Here is a 19,489-nt window from a genome sequence, read left to right on the forward strand (position 1 = left end):
TATTATTTAATATTTGTTTGTTTGTTCCCTTCCCTCCCTCCCCGCTTTCTTGGGAGCTAAAGTTTCTTGTCCTGTTGCTCCCAGCATCCTCGTCCATTAATCTTGCCGCTCAGAGCTGCTCACCAAGTGCTTGAAAAGCAAACAAAAACAGCCACTTATTCAGGCCCTGTGTCAGGTGCTGAGGATATAAGACAAAACATGATCCTGCCCTCCAGAAGTTTATACCCGCATCAGGTCTAGAGTTGAAAGGCAACACTCTCGGGACAAGCCTGTTTGGAACTCACCTCCCACACCCCAAGTTAGTTCATCCATTTTTTTTCACACCAAGAAGTGCCTGGTCCTTCAGCTTGGAAAGTCTGCCCCTAACCGTGTTTGCCTTGATTGACCAAGTTTGTTGTCACTCCAGGCGACTGACTGGCTTCTAAAGAGGCAGATGCTTGAGACCCACTCACCAAAGCATTCATTTTGTAATGAAGGGAGAGCTTCTGTGGAAAAGCAAATGGAGCTGCTGGAGCAGGTTCAGAGATCTGGGTGTCTGGAAGCCCAGAGGAAGTGGAATGGGGGGGCGGATCTCCTCCCACAAGACAGTGCAATGAAATCCTGATTTGGGGAAGTATTTGGTCAAGGTTTAAGAAGCTGAGAATGGTGTTCCTCCAGTCCTGGGAAACCCTGTTGATTGAAATGAGGTTATTAAAATACAGGGAGAGGAATGGAGCCACAATGGTGGAATAAAGGCTCACCTGACCTCTCCCAAATTCCCCTCCAAACAATTTTAAAATAATGCCTCAAAATGAATGCTGGAAAGATGGCAGAGGAAAGACAGTGAGCTCTTGAACTCATGACATGATTGCTCAGCTGTGAGCTGCTGTGCTGATACAGGAGTCGAGCCCAACCCCACAGTCACCCTGACAGAGATCCAGTCTCAGGAAGTCCTCACCAGAGAAGGAGACCCCCCAGAGCCTCTGAATCAGCTGAAGCGCCAGTGTTGTCTGGAACTAAGCTCACAGTCTGGTGAGAGGGCTGAGCCCTTGGCAGGGGGGAGACAACAGAGGTCTATGCTGGTGCTGAGGCAGAACTTGGGTTTTTCACCCCTGCTGGGAACCAGGAGGTGGGCTTGGGTAGCAGTGGCCCAGGTAGGGGAGGGGCGCAGGCCCATTGGAGCTGACAACCACAACACACAAAGCTGGCTGATTATCGAGTTGGTCTGGGGTCATCTACACATCAGGGAACAGGCCAGGGGAGTGAAAAACCTGATCCTCCTTAAATCATACCACCTGGGACTTCTTAAGCTTGGGATACTGCAGCCTGTAAACAGTGCCCCACTTTAAGGAACTAAAAGTCAAGTAAAAGAACGGCAAGATGAGCAGACAGAAAAGTGAAGACCATAGAAAGTTTCTTCAGTAACAAGGAAGACCAAGGTGCACCCTCAGAGGAAGATATCAACATCAGGGCCCCTATATCTAAAGCTTCCAAGAAAAATATGAATTGGTCTCAGGCCATAGAGGCGCTCAAAAAGGACTTTGAAGATAAAGTTAGAGAGGTAGAGGAAAAAATGGAAAGAGAAATGAGGATGATGCAGGAAAGACATGAGAAAAAAATCAACAGCTTGAAAAGCCAAAAGGAAAGGCTCTCTGATGAAAATAATTGCCTAAGAATGAGGATTGAACAAATGGAAGCCAGTGACTTTATGGGAAACCAAGACACAATAAAGCAAATCCAAATGAATAAAAAAAAGAAGGCAATGTGAAATATCTTCTGGGGAAAACTGCTGACCTAGAAAATAGGTCCAGGAGAGATCACTTTTAAATTATTGGTCTACCTGAAAACCATGATCAAGGAAAGAGCTTAGACATCATCTTCTAAGATATTCTCAGGGAAAATTGCCCTGAAATTCTAGAAGAAGAAGCTAAAATAGAAATTGAAAGAATTCACCAATCACCTCCAGAAAGAGATCCCAAAAGGAAAACTCCCAGGAATATTATAGCCAAATTCCAGAGCTCTCAGGTCAAGGAGAAAATATTGCAAGCTGCCAAAAAGAAAGAATTCAAGTACTGTGGAGCCCCAGTCAGGATTGCACAAGATCTAGCAGCTTCTACATTAAAGGACCAGAGGGCATGGAATAGGATATTCCAGAGGGCAAAGGAATTGAGATTACAACCAAGAATAATATATCCAGCAAAACTCATCATAATCTTTCAGAGGGAAAAATGGGACTTTAATGGAAAAGAAGACTTTCAGACATTTGTGATGAAAAGACCTGAACTGAATGGCAAATTTGACTTTCAAATACAAGACCCTAGAGAACCATAAAAAATTGGAGCTGGGGGACATACCTGGGGTCGTACAGTGGGTGAATGTCTTTTGTGTCTGAGGCCGGGTCTTGGCTGGGATCCCCCTGGGTCCAGGGGTGATGATTTGTCCACTGTGTCACTTAGCTAGGTGATGACATCTTTAGGGTTAAATTGAGGGGTGAAGGGAATTCACTGGGGGAAGGGGAAGGGCAGAAGTGAAATCCTACATGAAAGTAACAGGAAAAAGCTTATGGAGTTGGGGAAGAGATGGGAGAGGAACAGGGCAGTAAATTAATTTTACACTCATCAGAAAAGGCTCAAAGACCCTAAACTCATCAGAGCTGCCTCAAGGAGGGACTAACACACACACACCCAACTGGGTGTAGTAATCTATTTAATCTGGGCAGTAAATGAGCCTAACACTCATCAGAATTGGCTCAAAGACCTCAATCTCATTAGAATTGGCTCAAGGAGAGAATAATGTACACACTCAATTGGTTGGAGTAATCTCTCTAACCCTGAAGGAAAATAGGAGGGGAAGGGGATAAAGAGAGTAGGGTAAAAGAAGGAAGGGCAGAGTGGGGGAGGGGACAGACAGAAGCAAATCCCTTTTGAAGAGGGATAGGATGAAAGAAGATGGATAAGAGAATAAATATCATGGGGAAGGGAATAGGATGGAAGGGAAACAGTTAACAATAGTAATCATGAAAAAGAGAAAAGGGGGGGAAATTGTACAAGAAATATTTATAGCAACTCTTGGTGGAGGCTAAGAATTGAGAATCAAGGGAATGTCCATCACTTGAGGAATGATGGAAGAATCTGTGCTATATGATTGTGGTGGAATGGTCTTGTGCTACAGGAAATGACAAACAGGATGATCCCAGAAAAACCTTGAAAGACTAATGAACATCAATGTATAGTGAAGTGAGCAGAGCTGGGAGGACATTGTGCCCAGTGACAGCAGTATTGTTCAATGAGCAATTGTGAATGACTTAACTACTCTCAGCAGTGCACTGATCCAAAACAATCCCAAGGAACTAATGAGGAAGCTTACTATGCACCCGTATAGAAAGAACTGATAAAAACACTTGTGGATTGTACATATATAACCTGATTGTGATCTTGTGGAGGGGGGAGAAAAGGGAGGGAGAAAAATTTGGAACTCTAAATCTTATGAAAATGAATGTTGAAAACTACCCTTACATGGAACTGGAAAAAATAAATGTTTCTTGCTTAAAAAAAAAATGAATACTGGAGCAGTGAAACTGACAATAGGATCTTAGAAGGTCATCAGGAAGGGTCTGTCTCACTGGTGTAAGGGAAGAACAGTCCAGTGCACACCATGTCTAGCAAGCCAACAGCAGGCCACAAATGGTACAGGCTCTCAGTTCACAGACAGTAAGGGGGTTGGATAATCAATCAGGAGATTACAAATGACCGTTAGCTGTCCCTGGGTGCAGGACTCTGTTAATTGCCCGTACGTAGATTTGAGTCATAGTCCCAGGGTGAGGAGGAGCACTAAACAGGAGCAGGGTCCCTGGTTACAGTTCTGGGGCAGAAAACAGTGCTTGTGGTTGCTTACAGGCCAGGAGAGCAGTGAACACACCTCTCCTTAGATCATACCACCTAGGAAAAACTAAAAACTTAAAGACTCCCCCAACCCTCTCCCCCCCTCCAAAAAAATCTAGCTTTGAAAAAAGCAATGCAAAAAATCTGAAGTTTGGGCTAGTGCCCCCTCCACCTCCCAGAGCAGAACCCAACTTTAACATAAAGTTAAAAGTCAAGAAATAGGTTTGGAAAATGCAATCAATTGAAAAAAAGAACCTGACCATAATTACTATGGTGACAGGGAAGATCAAAACACAAACTCAGAAGAGGACAACAGTGTCAAAATGCCTATATACAAAACCTCAAAGAAAAATGTGAATTGGTGTCAGACCCAAAAAGAACTCATGGAAGTGCTCAAAAGGGGCTTTAAAAATCCAATAAGAGAGATAGAGGGAACTTTGGGAAAAGAAATGAGAGTAATGCAGGAAAATAATGGAAAAAAGTCAACAGCTTGGAAAAGGAAGCACCAAAAATACTGAAGAAAATAACACCTTAAAAAAAAAGAATAGGGGGCAGCTAGGTGGCGCAGTGGATAAAGCACTGGCCCTGGATTCAGGAGTACCTGAGTTCAAATCTGACCTCAGACACTTGACACTTACTAGCTGTCTGACCCTGGGCAAGTCACTTAACCCTCATAGCCCTGTAAAAACAAAACAAAACAAACAAACAAACAAAAAACCCCAGAATAGTCCAAATGGCAAAAGAGGCAGAAAAAAATCTACTGAAGAGAACTCTTCAAAAAGCAGAATTGGCCAAATGGAAAAAGATATTTAAAAATTTATTAAAGAGAAGAACTCCTTAAAAAGTAGGATCAGTCAAAATGAAAAAGAGGTGCAAAAGCACAATGAAGAAAATAATCCCTTAAAAATTACAATTGCGCAGGGGGAAGCTAGGTGGCACAGAGGATAGCGCACCAGCCCTGGAGTCATATGAGTGAGATTTTCCCCATCCCTTAGTTATAAGAGATTTGCTATAGTTTAAGTGATTTGATTAAGATAATAATCAATATATTAAAAAAAATGTGTTTCATATAGATTGCATAAGGTTAGAAGGTCAAGTCTTTTCCCATATTTCTCAATTTTCCTATGACAGTATGGTTGATCTTGTGATATCTGCATTAGGAAATATCACAGGGTCTGGTGGTGGTCAGCAATACTGTTCACGCTGCTGTCCACTGGCCTACCAACGATCCACCCTATTGATATGATAATGCTGATCCGCTGTTATTTCTCAAGAATATGTTCTAATTTTAGAAATGTTCCCCAAGGGTATATAAACTCACGGATTTTGTACTTCTGGGTCTTTCAGGCCCAAAGCCTGGATGACCGGTTTTGTTGAGGGATTGGCCCTCTCTCAATAAACCTATTTGCTACAGCCTGGAAACTTTGTTATTTTCGTTCTTCCGTCGGACTTAAAATTTTTTCGCGACAGTCAGGAGGACCTGAGTTCAAATCCAGCCTCAGACACTTAACACTTACTAGCTGTGTGACCCTGGGCAAGTCACTTAACCCCAATTGCCTCACTTAAAAAAAAATTACAATTGGGTAAGTGCAAACTAATGACTCCATGAGACGCCAAGAAACAATAAAACAAAAAGGCATGGAAAAAATAGAGGAAAATGTGAGATATCTAATTGGAAAAACGACTGACCTGGAAAACAGACTGAGGAGAGATAATTTAAGAATTATTGGACTACCCTGAAAGTCATGATTAAAAAAAAAAGAAAAGGGGGGGGCAGCTAGGTGGCGCAGTGGATAAAGCACTGGCCCTGGATTCAGGAGTTCCTGAGTTCAAATCCGGCTTCAGACACTTGACACTTACTAGCGGTGTGACCTTGGGCAAGTCACTTAACCCCCATTGCCCTGCAAAAAAAAAAAAAAAGAAAGAAAAGTCTAGACATATTTCAAGAAATTATTATGGAAAACTGCCCTGACATCCTAGAACTAGACATTGAAGGGGCAGCTAGGTGGCGCAGTGGATAAAGCACCAGCCCTGGATTCAGGAGTACCTGAGTTTGAATCCGGCCTCAGACACTTGAGACTTACTAGCTGTGTGACCCTGGGCAAGTCACTTAACCCTCATTGCCCCACCAAAACCAAAACAAAACCAAAATAGACATTGAAAGAATCCACCGATCATCTACTGAAAGAGATCCCAAAATGAAAACTCTTGGGAATATAACCAAATTCCAGAGCTCCTAGGCCAAAGAGACTACTTTAAGCACGCAGAAACATTCAAATCTTGTGGAGCCACAGTTAGGATCACAAAAGATTTAACAACTTCTACATTAAAGGCTTGGAGTGCTTAGAATATGATATTTCAGAGGGCAAAGGAGCTAGGATTACAACCAAGAGTCACCTACCCAGCAAAACTAAGTATAATCCTTTTTTTTTGGAGGGGGGGGCGAATTGATATTTAATGAAATTGAGGACTTTCAAGCATTCCTATGAAAGGACCAGAGCTGAATAGAAAATTTGACATTTAAACACTAGACTCAAGAAAAATATTAAAAAGTAAACAGAAAAGAGAAATCATAAGGTATTCAATAAGGTCAAATTGTTTATATTCCCATATGGGAAGATAATACATGTAACTCCCAAGAACTTTATCAATATTAGGGCAGTTAGAAGGTGTGTACAGAGTGCATAGATATGTGATGACTGTGATGGGGTGATATCCAAAAAATGAAAAAAAATTAAGGTGATAAAGAGGGACGCACTGGGAGAAGGGGGAAGCGAGAGATAGAATGGGGTAAATTATCTCACATAAAAGAGGCACAACAGAGCTTTCGTAATGGAGGGGAAGATGGCAGATGGGGGCAATGCTTGAACCTTACTCTCATCAGAATTGGCAGAAAGAGGGGATAACCAACACTTAGATATAGAAATGTATCTTGCTCTACAAGGAAGTAGAAGGGGAAGAAGAGAAGAGAAAGGGGTTGCTGATAGATGGGAGGGCAAATTGGGGGAGGTGGTGGTCAGAAGCAAAAAACTTTTGAGGGAAAGACAGGGTGAAAGGAGATGTGAGGAAATGGGGATTGGTCTCCTTTCAATCTGGACCTGTTTGAGGAAAAAGGTCTGCTTCTCCCCTCCCCTCCCCCCCTCCTCCCCCTCCCCGCCCCCTGGCAAACAAAATCACATGATTCAGGGAGACCCTGAGATGGTCACAATTAGGTCTGCTCCTGAGCTGTGTCCATATAAGGGAGGAATGGAAGAATTGTCCCTGTATCACCTCCCCCATTGTTTAAGAAATACTGGGTTCAGATTAGCTAGTTTTTGCACGTAGATTGTAATCCTTGAGAAACTGAAATAATGGTGGAAAAGGGGAGAGGCCATTTGTGTTAGGGACCAGGAGATAAAAAGGCCTGCAAGCCTCCATTTTGTGGTCACCCACCAGCTGGACAAGGGGCGGTCCATTCTCATGAGAATGACAATAAATGAGCCTTTGACACATCACCAACGCTGAGTTCCAGAAATTATTGAGGAATGATATTCCTCACAGGAGAGAAAGAGAAAGAAAAATGGGGAAAATAGGATGGAGTCAAATACGCAGTAATCATGAATGTGAATGGAATTAACTCACCAATAAAATGGAATTGGATAACAGAGTGGATTAAAAACCAAAATCCAACATGTTGTTTACAAGGAACACTTGAAACAGAGATACACACAGAGTAAAAGTAAGGGGATGGAGCAGAATCTATTATAATTCAGGAGAAGTTAAATAAAAGCAGGGGTAATAATCATGCTCTCAGACAAAGCAAACAAGAATAAATCTAATTAAAAGAGATAAGGAAAAAAATAAAAGAGATAAGAAAACTACATGTTGCTAAAAGGTACCATAGACAATGAAGTAATATCAACACTAAACATATGCACCAAATGGTATAGCATTCAAATTCTTAAAAGAAAGGTTAACTGAGTTATAAGAGGAAATAGGCAATAAAACTTTACTAGTGGGGGACCTCAATGTTCCCTTCTTAGAACTAGATAAATATAACAAAAACTGTTTAGGAGATGAATAAAATTTTAGAAAAGTAAGATATGACAGAACTCTGGAGAAAATTGATTAGGAATAGAAAGGAGTATACTTTTTCTCAGTGGTACATGACACCTACACAGAAATTGACCGTGTATTAGGGTGTAAAACTTCACAACCAAATATAGAAAAGCAGAAATATGAAATGCATCCTATTCAGATCATAATGAAATAAAAATAACATTCAATGAAGGGCTGTGGAAACATAGATTGGAAAATTAATTGGAAATTAAATCTAATCCAAAAGAATGAGTAGGTCAAAGAACAAATAATAGAAACAATAATTTCATTAAAGAGAATGATAATAGACAATATACCAGAATTTATGGGATGAAGCTAAAGCAGTACTTAGGGAAAAATTTATATCTCTATAGGTTTACGTCAATAAAATATAGAAAAGATCAATGAATTGGGCATGCAACTAAAAAAAAAGCCTAAAAAAAGAACAAATTTTAAATCACCAGTTAACAAATTGGAAATCCTGAAAATCAAAGGAGAGATTAATAAAACTGAAGAAAACCAGTGAACTAAATAAACTAACAAAACTAGGAGCTAGTTTTATGAAAAAATAAAATAGATAAACCATTGGCTAATTTGATTAAAAAAGGAAAAAGAAAACCAAATTATCAGTGTTAAAAATTAAAAGGGTGGGTTCATTATCAATGAAGAAGAAATTAAAGCAATTATTAGGAGCTATTTTGCTCAATTATGCCAACAAATCTGACAATGTAAGTCAAATGGATGAATATTTACAAAAATATGTTTGTCCAGATTAACAGAAGAGGAAGTAAAATATTTAAATAGCCCTATTTTATTTGTTTGATTTTTTTTTTTTTTGCGGGGCAATGGGGGTTAAGTGACTTGCCCAGGGTCACACAGCTAGTAAGTGTCAAGTGTCTGAGGCTGGATTTGAACTCAGGTACTCTTGAATCCAGGGCTGGTGCTTTATCCACTGCGCCACCTAGCTGCCCCTTATAGCCCTATTTTAGAAAACAAAAATTGAATAAATCATCAAAGGAAAAAATCCCCTATGCCAGATGGATTCACAAGTGAATTCTACCAAACATTTAAAGGATAATTCATTCCAATTGTATATAAACTATTTGGGAAAATTGGCAAAGAAGAAGTCCTACCAAATTCTTTTTACAACACAAATATGGTGCTAATACTAAACCAGGAAGTGAGAAAACAAAACTAAAGACCAATTTCCCTGATATTGATGCAAAAATTTTAAATAACACCAGCAAAGAGATTATAGCAATATATCACAAGGATGAGCAGGTGGGATTTATACCAGAAATGTAGGGCTGGTTCAATACTAGGAAAAGTATCAGCATAATTGGCCATATCAGTAACAAAAACAACAAAAATCATATGATTATCTCAACAGACATAGAAAAAACTTTTGACAAAATACAACACTCATTTCTATTAAAAACTCTTAAAAGTATAGTAATGGGGGCAGCTAGGTGGCGCAGTGGATAGAGCACCGGCCCTGGATTCAGGAGGACCTGAGTTCAAATCCGCCCTCAGACACTTCACACTTACTAGCTGTGTGACCCTGGGCAAGTCACTAACCCCCATTGCCTCACAACAACAACAACAAAAAAGTATAGGAATAAAGGGAGCTTTCCTTAAAATGATAAGTACTATTATCTAAAACCAACAACAACCATTACCTGTGATGGGGATAAGCTAAAAGCCTTTCCATTAAGATCTGAGTGGAACAAGGGTGCTCATTATCACCACTATTATTCAGCAGATGCTAACTATAGCAATAAGAGAAGAAAAGGAAATGGAAGGAATTAGAATAGGCAATGAGGAAATAAAACTTGTTTTTTGTAGATGGTATGATGGCATACTTAGAAAATCCTAGAGAATGAGTTTTAAAACTAGTTGAAATAATTCACAACTTTAGCAAAATTGTAGTTTAGAAACTCACATAAATCATCAGCATTTCTATATATTACCAACAAAGTCCAGCAGCAAGAGACAGAAAGAGAAATTTCATTAAAAATAACCATAGACAATATAAAATAGTTGGGAGTCACCTGCCAAGACAATCACAGAAACTATATGAACACAATTATAAAACACTTCATAAAAATAAAGTCATGTCTAAACAATTGGAAAAAAATATTAATTGTTCATGGGTAGGCTGAACTAATATAATGAAAATGACAATTGTACCTAAATTAATGTACTTATTCAGTTCCATGCCAATCAAACTCCCCCAAAATTATTTTATAGAGGTAGAAAAAAATAAAAATTCATCTTGAACAAAAAGTCAAGAGTATTAAGGGAATTAATGAAAAAAGTATGAAGGAAGGTAGCCTAACCACACTGGATCTCAAAGTGTATTATGAAGCATCAAAACAATCTGTTATTAAGAAATAGAGTGTGATCAGTGGAATAGATTAGATATACAATACACAGTAGGAATGACCATAGTAATCTCATGTTTAATAAACTCAACGATCCAAACTTTTGGGACAAGAACTCACTATTTGACAAAAAATTGTTGCTGGGAAAGCTAGAAAGCAGTTTGGCAGGAGCTAGGTATAAAACATCTCACACCGTATACCAGGATAAGGTCAAAGTGGGTACATGGTTTAAAAACAAAAAGGTGACATATAAACGAATTAGGGGAGCACAGAATACCTGTCAGATCTATGGATAAGGGGAGAATTTGTGATCAAACAAGAGAGAACATGACAGCATGTAAAATGAATAATTTTGATTTCATTAAATTTAAGTTTTTACACAAACAAGACCAAGGTAGCCAAGATTAGAGGGAAAGCAGAAAGTTGGTGAAATTTTACAGCAAGTTTCTCTGATAAAGGCTTCATCTCTCAAATAGAGAACTAAATTACATTTATAAAAATACAAGTCATTCTCTAATTGATGAATGGTTAGAGGATATAAATGGGCAGTTTTTAGACAAAAATCAAAGCTATGAAAAATCATATGAAAAATGCTGTAAATCACGATTAATTAGAGAAACAAAACAACTTGAAGGCACCACCTCACACCCATCAGAATTGCTAATATGATAGAAAAGGAAAATGACAAATTTTGGAGAAGATGTGGGAAAATTGGAACATTAATGTACCGTTGGTGGTGTAAACTGATCCAATCATTCTGGAGAGCACTTTTGAACTATGCCCAAAGGACTACAAAATTTTGCATACCCTTTGACCCAGGAATCCCACTAGTAGATCTGTATCCCAAAGAAGTTTTTTTTTGTTTTTTGTTTTTTTTGTTTGTTTGTTTTTTTAGTGAGGCAATTGGGGTTAAGTGACTTGCCCAGGGTCACACAGCTAGTAAGTGTTAAGTGTCTGAGGCCGGATTTGAACTCAGCTACTCCTGACTCCAAGGCTGGTGCTCTATCCACTGCGCCACCTAGCCGCCCCAGAAGTTTTTTTTAAAAAGGAAAATGACCTATATGAACACAAATTTTTATAGCAACTCTTTTGTGGTGGTGAAGAATTAGAAACTGAGAGATGCCCATCAACTGGGGGAATGGCTGAACAAGTTGTAGTATGTTATTGTGATTTAATACTTGTGCTATAAGAAATGACAAGCATGATACTTTCAGAAAAAAAAAAACAACCTGGAAAGACTTACATGAACTGATACAAAGTGAAATGAACAGAACCAGGAGAACATTGGACACAGTAACAGCAATGCTGAACAGTGACTAACTGTGAATGACTTAGCTACTCTGATCAAGACAATGAATGACCTGGGACAATTCTGAAGAACTTATGATGAAAAATGTTATCTACCTCCAGAGAAAGAACTGATAGAATCTGAATGCACACTGAAGCATACTGTTTCTTTTTATTTACTTTTTTTTTTGTCTGTGTTCTCTTTTACAACATGGTTAATATGGAAATGTTTTCCAAGACTGTACATGTATAATTTATATCAAAAATATTCTCAAAATGGGGGGAGAGGAGGGAGGTAGAGAATTTTTAATTCAAAATTGTGAAGAACAAAGGTTAAAATTGTTTTTATGCATCATTGGGAAAATATTAAAATTTTTATAAAAGGAAATAAGGTCTCACTAGATGGGATCGAAGGATGGGAGGGAAGGAGGCACATTGTGTTTCATTGGTGTTAGCAAAACTTCTACAAAATTCCTCTAGGAACAGGGTTTCTTAACTCAGCAGGGTCCACAGACTTTTTTTTCAAAAAAAAGATTTTGATAACTATCTCAATTTAATTGGCTTCCTCTCTAATCCTATGTCTTGTAGGCATTTGAAAACATGCTTTTGAGAAGGGGTCCACAGGCTTCCCCAGACACTGCTATGGGTGGGTGGGTGGGGGTGTTCGGAGCGCAAAACATTCCAAGAACTTTTGCTCTACAAATATAGATTGATGGCCGGTGTCTTGGCTGCAGTCACACAACCAATATTCATGAGAATCAGGACTTAAATTCTGGTCTTCCTGACTTTTGAGGCCAGCTTTATCCATTCATTGTGCCATGAAGACATTTAGCAATAACAGTAATGATAGATGACATTTATGTAGCAGCATGGAAAGGTTTGTAAGACACATTACAGAGAAGCTATTAAAGCTTAAAAGGGCACTAAGACTTTTGGGACACCTTGTATTATCTCCTCTGAGTCTCACAACAAACCGATGAGGAATATTTACTGTAGACTTTATTAGCCCCATTTTACAGATGAGGAAACTGAGGCTCACAGAGGTTAAGGGACCTGCCCAGGACTACAAAGCTGGCCAATGTCTGAGGTGAGATATTAAGCCAGATCTTCTGACTCCAAGTCTAATGCTCTATCCACCACTGATGCATGCTGAAGTGATCACAAGAATTTTTTTTTAAATAAGATTTCATTTACACTGTCCAGCCATTGACTATAGGAAAAAAGCTCTCTTAAGCATAGATAAAGCCTCTCTCTTTCTCCTCCCTCCCTTCTCTCTCTCTCTCTCTCTCTCTCTCTCTCACACACACACACACACACACACACACACACACACACACACACACACACACATCTATGTGTCTTTTGTACTTTGAGTTCTGGACTCCTTGCCTCACCCTTCTCCCAATCTGTTTCTCAGGTATTAAGTGACCAGTTTGTCCTTCCTGTTTCATCTTTGTATTTCCTATTGCTGTGTGTGGTGATAAAGGCTCTGGTCTGAGTTGAGAGAGTTGGGGTGGAGGGAATCTCTATGGACGCTTTATGGTCACCCATAAGGTGCTTCCCAACTGATTGGATGGGTCCACTAACAGGGTACAAGGTCTTCCCTCTTTTGTTTTGAATACAACTGAACTGACTTCAAAATCCTGTTTGGGAGGATGGTAGAGTAGTACAGGCTTTGGATTGAGTCCTGATTTCGCCTCATACTGCCAGTGTGCCCCTGGGCCACATTCTACCTCTCTGGGCCAAAGTGTTCTCCCTTGTAAAAACAGGGGGTTGGACTTAAGGGTTATTAACCTGGGATCTGTCAACTAGTTTTTTAATTTTTAAAAATATTTTTTTCAATTACATGTAAAAACAAATATTAACATTTGTGTGTTTTTTAAAATTTTGAGTTCTAAATTCTTCCTTTTTTCTCTTCCCCCTCCTCAAGAAGGAAATTTGGTATAAATTATACATGTACAATCATGCAAAAGATATTTGCATATTAACCATGTCGCAAAAGAAAATACAGATAAAAAAGACAAGAAAAATAAATAAAGTTAAAATAGTATGCTTCGATCTGCATTCAGATTCCATCAATTCTTTGGAGGCAGATAGCAATTTTTTTTTTACATGAGTCATTTGGAACTGTCTTAGATCATGGTATTGCTGAGAATAGCTAAGTCATTCATAGTCAATCATTGTACAACATTGCTGTTACTGTGCACAATGTTCTTCTGATTTTACTCGCTTCAATTTGCATCAATTCATATAGGTCTTCCCATATTTTTCTGAAACCATCCTGCTTGTCATTTCTTACAGCACAATGGTATTCCATCACAATCACATACTACAACTTGTTCAGCTATTCCCCAATTAGTGGGCATGACCCTCAATTGTCATTTCTTTGCCACCACAAAAAGAGCTGTTATAAATATTTTTGTGCATACAGGTAACTTAAAAAATATATTTTGATAACTTTTAATCTAATCAATTCCCATTGTAATCCTATGTGATTTATTTGATGCATTTAAAAACATGACTCTGAGAAGGTATCTATAGACATCCTCAGACTGCCAGAGGTGTCCCGGACACCCTAAAACCATGAAGAACCCTTGTGCCAGAGGACTCCGGGGTCCTTCCTAACGCTGAAGAGAATTCCTCCGTCCAAGGACTACATACTTACTCATCTCTCTGTCCACCCCAGTTCTAACTCCATTCATTTAGGTCCTGCCTTCGTTTTTGGCCAAGGGGAGGTTGGCAGAGGGTTGGGTAGAGAGCCTCGCATAGCAATTACTTTTAGTGGCTGAAAAAAAAAATCTAAAATGCTCCATTAGCAGCTCATTTCCCCATCCCCCAGCACAGACACACACACACACAGACACATACACAGGCACGCACACACACACTTCCTCCATCGCTTGATGATCTGCCAGAGTCTTGCTTTTAAACAATAGAGAAAGTTGTCACTGGAGGGAGGGAGGGAGGAAGGAAAGGACGGCAATCTAGGTAAAGTTTAATCATTGAACCATTGGGGCGGCACGGAGATAGGCTACTTCCCTGGAATCCAGCTTCGCTGGGAAGGGAGCGGGGCTGGGAGCAAGCAGGAGGTCCGAGCCGAACTGTGGGCAAAAAACACCTCAGCCATTCTCCGGGAAGGAACTGTGGCCTAGAGCCAGACCAGCTCTGCAAGGAAAATGTTTGCCGTCCACCTGTTGGCTTTTTATTTCACGAAGCTGAAAGAAGATCAGATTAAGAAGGTGAGGGGGGGGGGGGAGCTGTGAGGGGGGCGGGGAGCGGCTTGGGATGGGGAGGATGCTGGGGGGAAAGTCCCAAGAAATCGAGACTTTGGGGCATTCTCCCGAGGGGAGTGCGCTTACCAGTATGGGGACCGGGAGGAAAGAGGGCTTCAGCAATCCCACAGGTCTGAGTATGCCCAACCAGGGCAGATCACGGTCCCTCTTCTCTTTTCCATCCTATTCCATTCACGGGATCCCCGGATGTGGGGCTGGAAGGGGCTTGGGTCTAGACCGAGGCCCTGATTAGGGAAGCCGAGGCTCCAGAAGGTTCCGTGGCTTGCTTAAAGTCACATAAGTAACATGAGTTAGAGGTGAGATTTGAACCCGGGTCTTTCGACCAGAAGGAGCTTTCTCTTGTTTTCATCCGTGTTGTTAGGTCAGTATTCAATCAAGGATGGGAGAAAATCACGTATCTGTTCATGATTATTTTCTCGTGGTATTTTATTAGAAAATCACTTCACCGATTTTCTCAGGAAACCCCCTCCCACGCCTGCTGTTTGTTAGCTGTGTGACCCTGGACAAATCCCTTCACTTCTCTCATGCTCAATTTTAGCATTTGTAAAATGGGGGGCTTGAACAAGCCAGAGAACAAGCATTAATCAAGCACCCTACACAATTTCTGCCTAAATGACCATTGAGCCTCTCTGAGTCTCAGTTTCTCTGTTAACTGAAGGGGTTCAGCCCTATGGTGCTTTGACATCCCTCCCCTTTCTCGATCTACCAGCCAGTGTCTTAGGAGTGCCAGGAGCTAGATACACAAAAACAAACAGTACACACACAGATGAGAACAAAGTAACTTCTCAGGTGAAGGGCAAAAGAAACAGGGAGGGATAAGCTAAGAGGGGATGGCCCTGAACTGAGTTTTGAAGAAGGGGGGGATTCTGTAGAAGATCTCAAAGGTCTCTTCTAGCTCTAAGGCATCCATGACTTTAAGTCAGGAAGACCTGAGTTCAAATCCCAACTCAGACCCTTATTAGCTGTGTGACTCTGGGCAAGTCGCTTAACTTTGCTCAGCCTCAGTTTCCTGCTCTATAAAATGGGGGAGATGGCCCCTTTCACCTCTAAATCTTATTCTTGGACATGTTATCTGCAAAGTCCAGGCCAAGCTGGGCCTTTTTGGAGGGCTGTGTCAAGTCTCCCCATCCAGGTGTTTAGGAACAAAGATCGGGCTCCTTTGTTGAACACCTGTCTGGGCTGTGAGGGCTTTCCCCTCCTCTGGTTCCGATGAGCTCCTGGCTGTTGTATGGTCCATACTCGGACAGAGCCATTGAGATGGGCTGGGTAGCTGCCAAGGCCCCTGCCAGCTCCAAATCTCATGTCTCTGCTTCACACATGGTAAAAGTCCCATCACCCTTAGGGTCCTCATTTAATAATAACCAATGCCTACGCTCGGCCCCTGATATGTAGACACAGGAAGTCATGAGGTCTCGGCCCTCGAAGCGTTTCATATCAAAAGAAAAGGGGATGAAGCCAAGACAGGTGGAGGGGCCCAGACAGATGGGCTATGGAATTTAAATAAAGATATATAAGATCTGAATAACTCGGCAAATACAAATACATAAAATCTGAACCATTTTATGTAAATATAAATGCATATGTATATATACATACATATATATTTATGTGCTTTTATAAATGTTAACATGTTTATATCAATCAGGTCAGATTTCATTTGTTTCTATTCATTGACTTCCTGGGGCCCTCTAGTGACCATTGAATGGACAGAGAATTCCTTTACCCCTCAACGCCTCTTCCACTCCTTTCTGCTTAGACATCTAATATTAATTAGCCCCATGGTAGTAATTCTTTGTAACTTGGACTGACTCTTCACTGGTTTTGGGACCCTGTGGGAAGGCTGCTGCATTTAGAATTACAGGACCTGGGTTCAAGTTCTGACTCTTCTTAGTATTTGTGTGACGTTGAATAAGTCACTTCCTGAGGTGTGTTTTTTCCTCTGTAATGAGATGGGCTTGAGCTCTAGCTCTGGGGCCCTGTTTCTATTGTCCTGGGGCTCTATTAGGACCCTTTGCCAGGGGAGGTCCATCTCATCTGCCAGAGATGACGTTTTAACCACCACCCCCCTACTCCCTTGGCGATAGGACTTCTCCATAGGTTAGATGCCCCAATTTATTTGCATCCACATGTCCCTTTTAGGTATCTGTCAAGCTGACAAGCATTTAATAGGTGCTTCCTGTGCCAGGCATGTGTTGGGTGCTGGAGATACAAAGGGAGGCAAAGAGACTGGGGTGGAAAGGATAAAACACCGGACCTGGAATCAGCAAGACTTGGGTTCGAATCCTGCCTCAGATACCAGCTATGTGACCCTGGGTCACTCGACCTCTCTAGGACTTGGTTTCTTCATCTGTCAAAGGAAGGGGTTGTGACCTCTCGGGATCATCCCAGCTCTAAATCTCTGACCCTGTGAACCAAGTCCTGGGTGTCAATCCCTGTACTGTGAACATGCACTGATTCTGTGTCTCTGGTCACAAGGAGACACAGGGTGGGTATCCATCTCCTCCCCCCCCACCCCCCCCCATAGGTTTAGCAGTGCACTAAGACTTTTGGGACACCTTGGGCTCACTGCTGATCAGGGCCTTGCTGAGGAAAGCATTTTGCCAGCCTCAAAGCCCCAGAGAGTGGGACTTATTCCCATCATCGTTATGGCTGGCTGAGTATCCCTGTCAGGTGGCACACCTTCGGTTTCTTTACCATAAAATGGGCAGAACAGTCATTGTACTTACCACCCACCTCCCCTACAGAGGGATCATTATGAGGAAAGTTCTCTGTAAACCTCAGAGCCCTAGAGAAAGGGGAGCTGTTATTATCACCATCCTAAGAGAAGCAACAGAACAAAGCCATGTGGTGGTGTAGACAGAACCCTGGGTTCGAATTCTAGCTTTGTCTCTTCCTCATTGTATGCCCTTGTGAGCCTCAGTTTCTTCATCTGTAAAATGATGAAGTTGGGAGAGATGCCTTCATAGGGCCCTTCTAACTCCGAGCCTACTGGAGCCCAGTGTGACCGCAAATTGCTCACTCTCTCTGGGATTCCCAATGGGGTGGGCATGACAGCTATGACAAGAAAACCACACTCAGAGACAGAAGGCTAGCCTTGGAGTCAAGAAGACCTGGGTTCAAATCCTGTTACATGATACAATGGGAAGCAGGTATTCTGTCTCTAGAGTCAGGACTTGTATTCCAATCCCTCTTCTGCTGTTTCGTACCTGTGTGACATTGGGGCTTCTGTGAGCCCCTGTGTAGTGTCATCTGTGAGATGGGGCAAAGAGGACAAAATAACCTTTAAAAATCTCCTTCCACCTTTAAAATTCTGTGATTCTAATGCTGGAGCCTTAAAAGTTTAAGGGAGCATTTTGTGGACTCATTTTAAGCCAGGAAATCTTAAAAAACTGGGCACCACAGACAGATTGGGGTGAAGTAAAAAATGTAAAAAGGCATAAAAATTATATCTTCAGTTTCCCTAACCTCTAATTGAATGTTTAAAATCTTTTCTTCAATTTCATAATCGCCTCAGTTATTTAAAAACATCATGACTTGAGGAGGGGTCCGTAGGCTTCCCCAGATAGCTGGAGCTGTCCATGGCACCAAAAGTTTAAAAAGCCCTGCTTTAGGCAGATGAGACAGCTTGAAGGGCTTGTGGGGTGGTGCGTTCCCTCTGAGAAGCCCCCTTTGTCCTCTCCCCAGGAAGTCAAAGATGAGAGACACGCACGCATTAGAAGGCAAGATAGTCCAGCAAAGTCACCTCCCTGTGTTCTGGGAAGACTTCACAGTGCTGGCTACCTGCAGCATCCAGTGCCCCCTGCCCCTGAAAGCTGTGAAAATTGTATGTTATCCCTGATTTTATGTCTTTGGCCTCTGAATTTGAAAGCATCCTTAACACCCCCCTTCCTTGCACCCCCAATTGTCCCTTGAGGGGAGTGTGGTGTGGGTCCATGATTTCTGGCCGGTTTCCTATCTGTCTACCCCAGAGGGTTGGGTCGGTTGGACTCTGATCTCCTGGTGCCCAGAAGCGCTGTTCCCAGGCTTCCTGTGGGACTTGCCAATTTGCATCTCATTTGGGCTTTCTTCTTCAGTCTCGTGTCTCATGAGTCATGGCAGAAGCAGGCTTGGCATTCTCAGAGACAATGCCATCATTTTCTACCCACAACCCATATCCCAATGTACTACATGGCTTAGCATGGTGCTTGGCACATAGTAAGCACTTAATTAAATGCTTTTTTCACTTGTTTATTCGCTAAATGGCTCCAGAAATCCTGCCTATTTGTGTTTAAGGTGCAACCTTCAAGTTTCCTTAATATTTGATTATTGATGTTTAGTCGATTAGTTGTGTCTGACTCTTTGTGCCCTCTTTAGTGTTTCCTTGGCAGAGATACTGGAGTGGTTTGCCATTCCCTTCTCTAGCTCATTTTATAGATGGGGAAACTGAGGCAAACAGGGTAAAGTGATTTGTCCAAGGTCATACAGCTAGTAAACGTCTGAGGCTGTATTTGAAGGCAGGTCATCCTGATTCCTGCACTCTATCCACTAAGCCATCTAGCTGCCCTATATTTGATTATAACTGACTTGTACATTGCAGTTATCAAACTTC

The 19,489-nt window shown here is 41.3% G+C and overlaps 1 protein-coding gene across 1 annotated transcript in view; it reads left to right on the top strand.

Annotated features, from left to right (window-relative positions):
• The first annotated feature begins 14,711 nt into the window (after positions 1 to 14,711).
• Positions 14,712 to 19,489, top strand: part of HKDC1 (hexokinase domain containing 1) — a 40,458-nt gene continuing 35,680 nt past the window's right edge. The window contains exon 1 of the mRNA XM_043985026.1: positions 14,712 to 14,847. Within this exon, the coding sequence (XP_043840961.1) occupies positions 14,785 to 14,847 (63 nt within the window). The 5' untranslated portion in view covers positions 14,712 to 14,784. The remainder of the gene's footprint in view (positions 14,848 to 19,489) is intronic.

Source organism: Dromiciops gliroides, chromosome 2 (assembly GCF_019393635.1).
Source record: "Dromiciops gliroides isolate mDroGli1 chromosome 2, mDroGli1.pri, whole genome shotgun sequence".
NCBI lineage: Eukaryota > Metazoa > Chordata > Mammalia > Microbiotheria > Microbiotheriidae > Dromiciops > Dromiciops gliroides.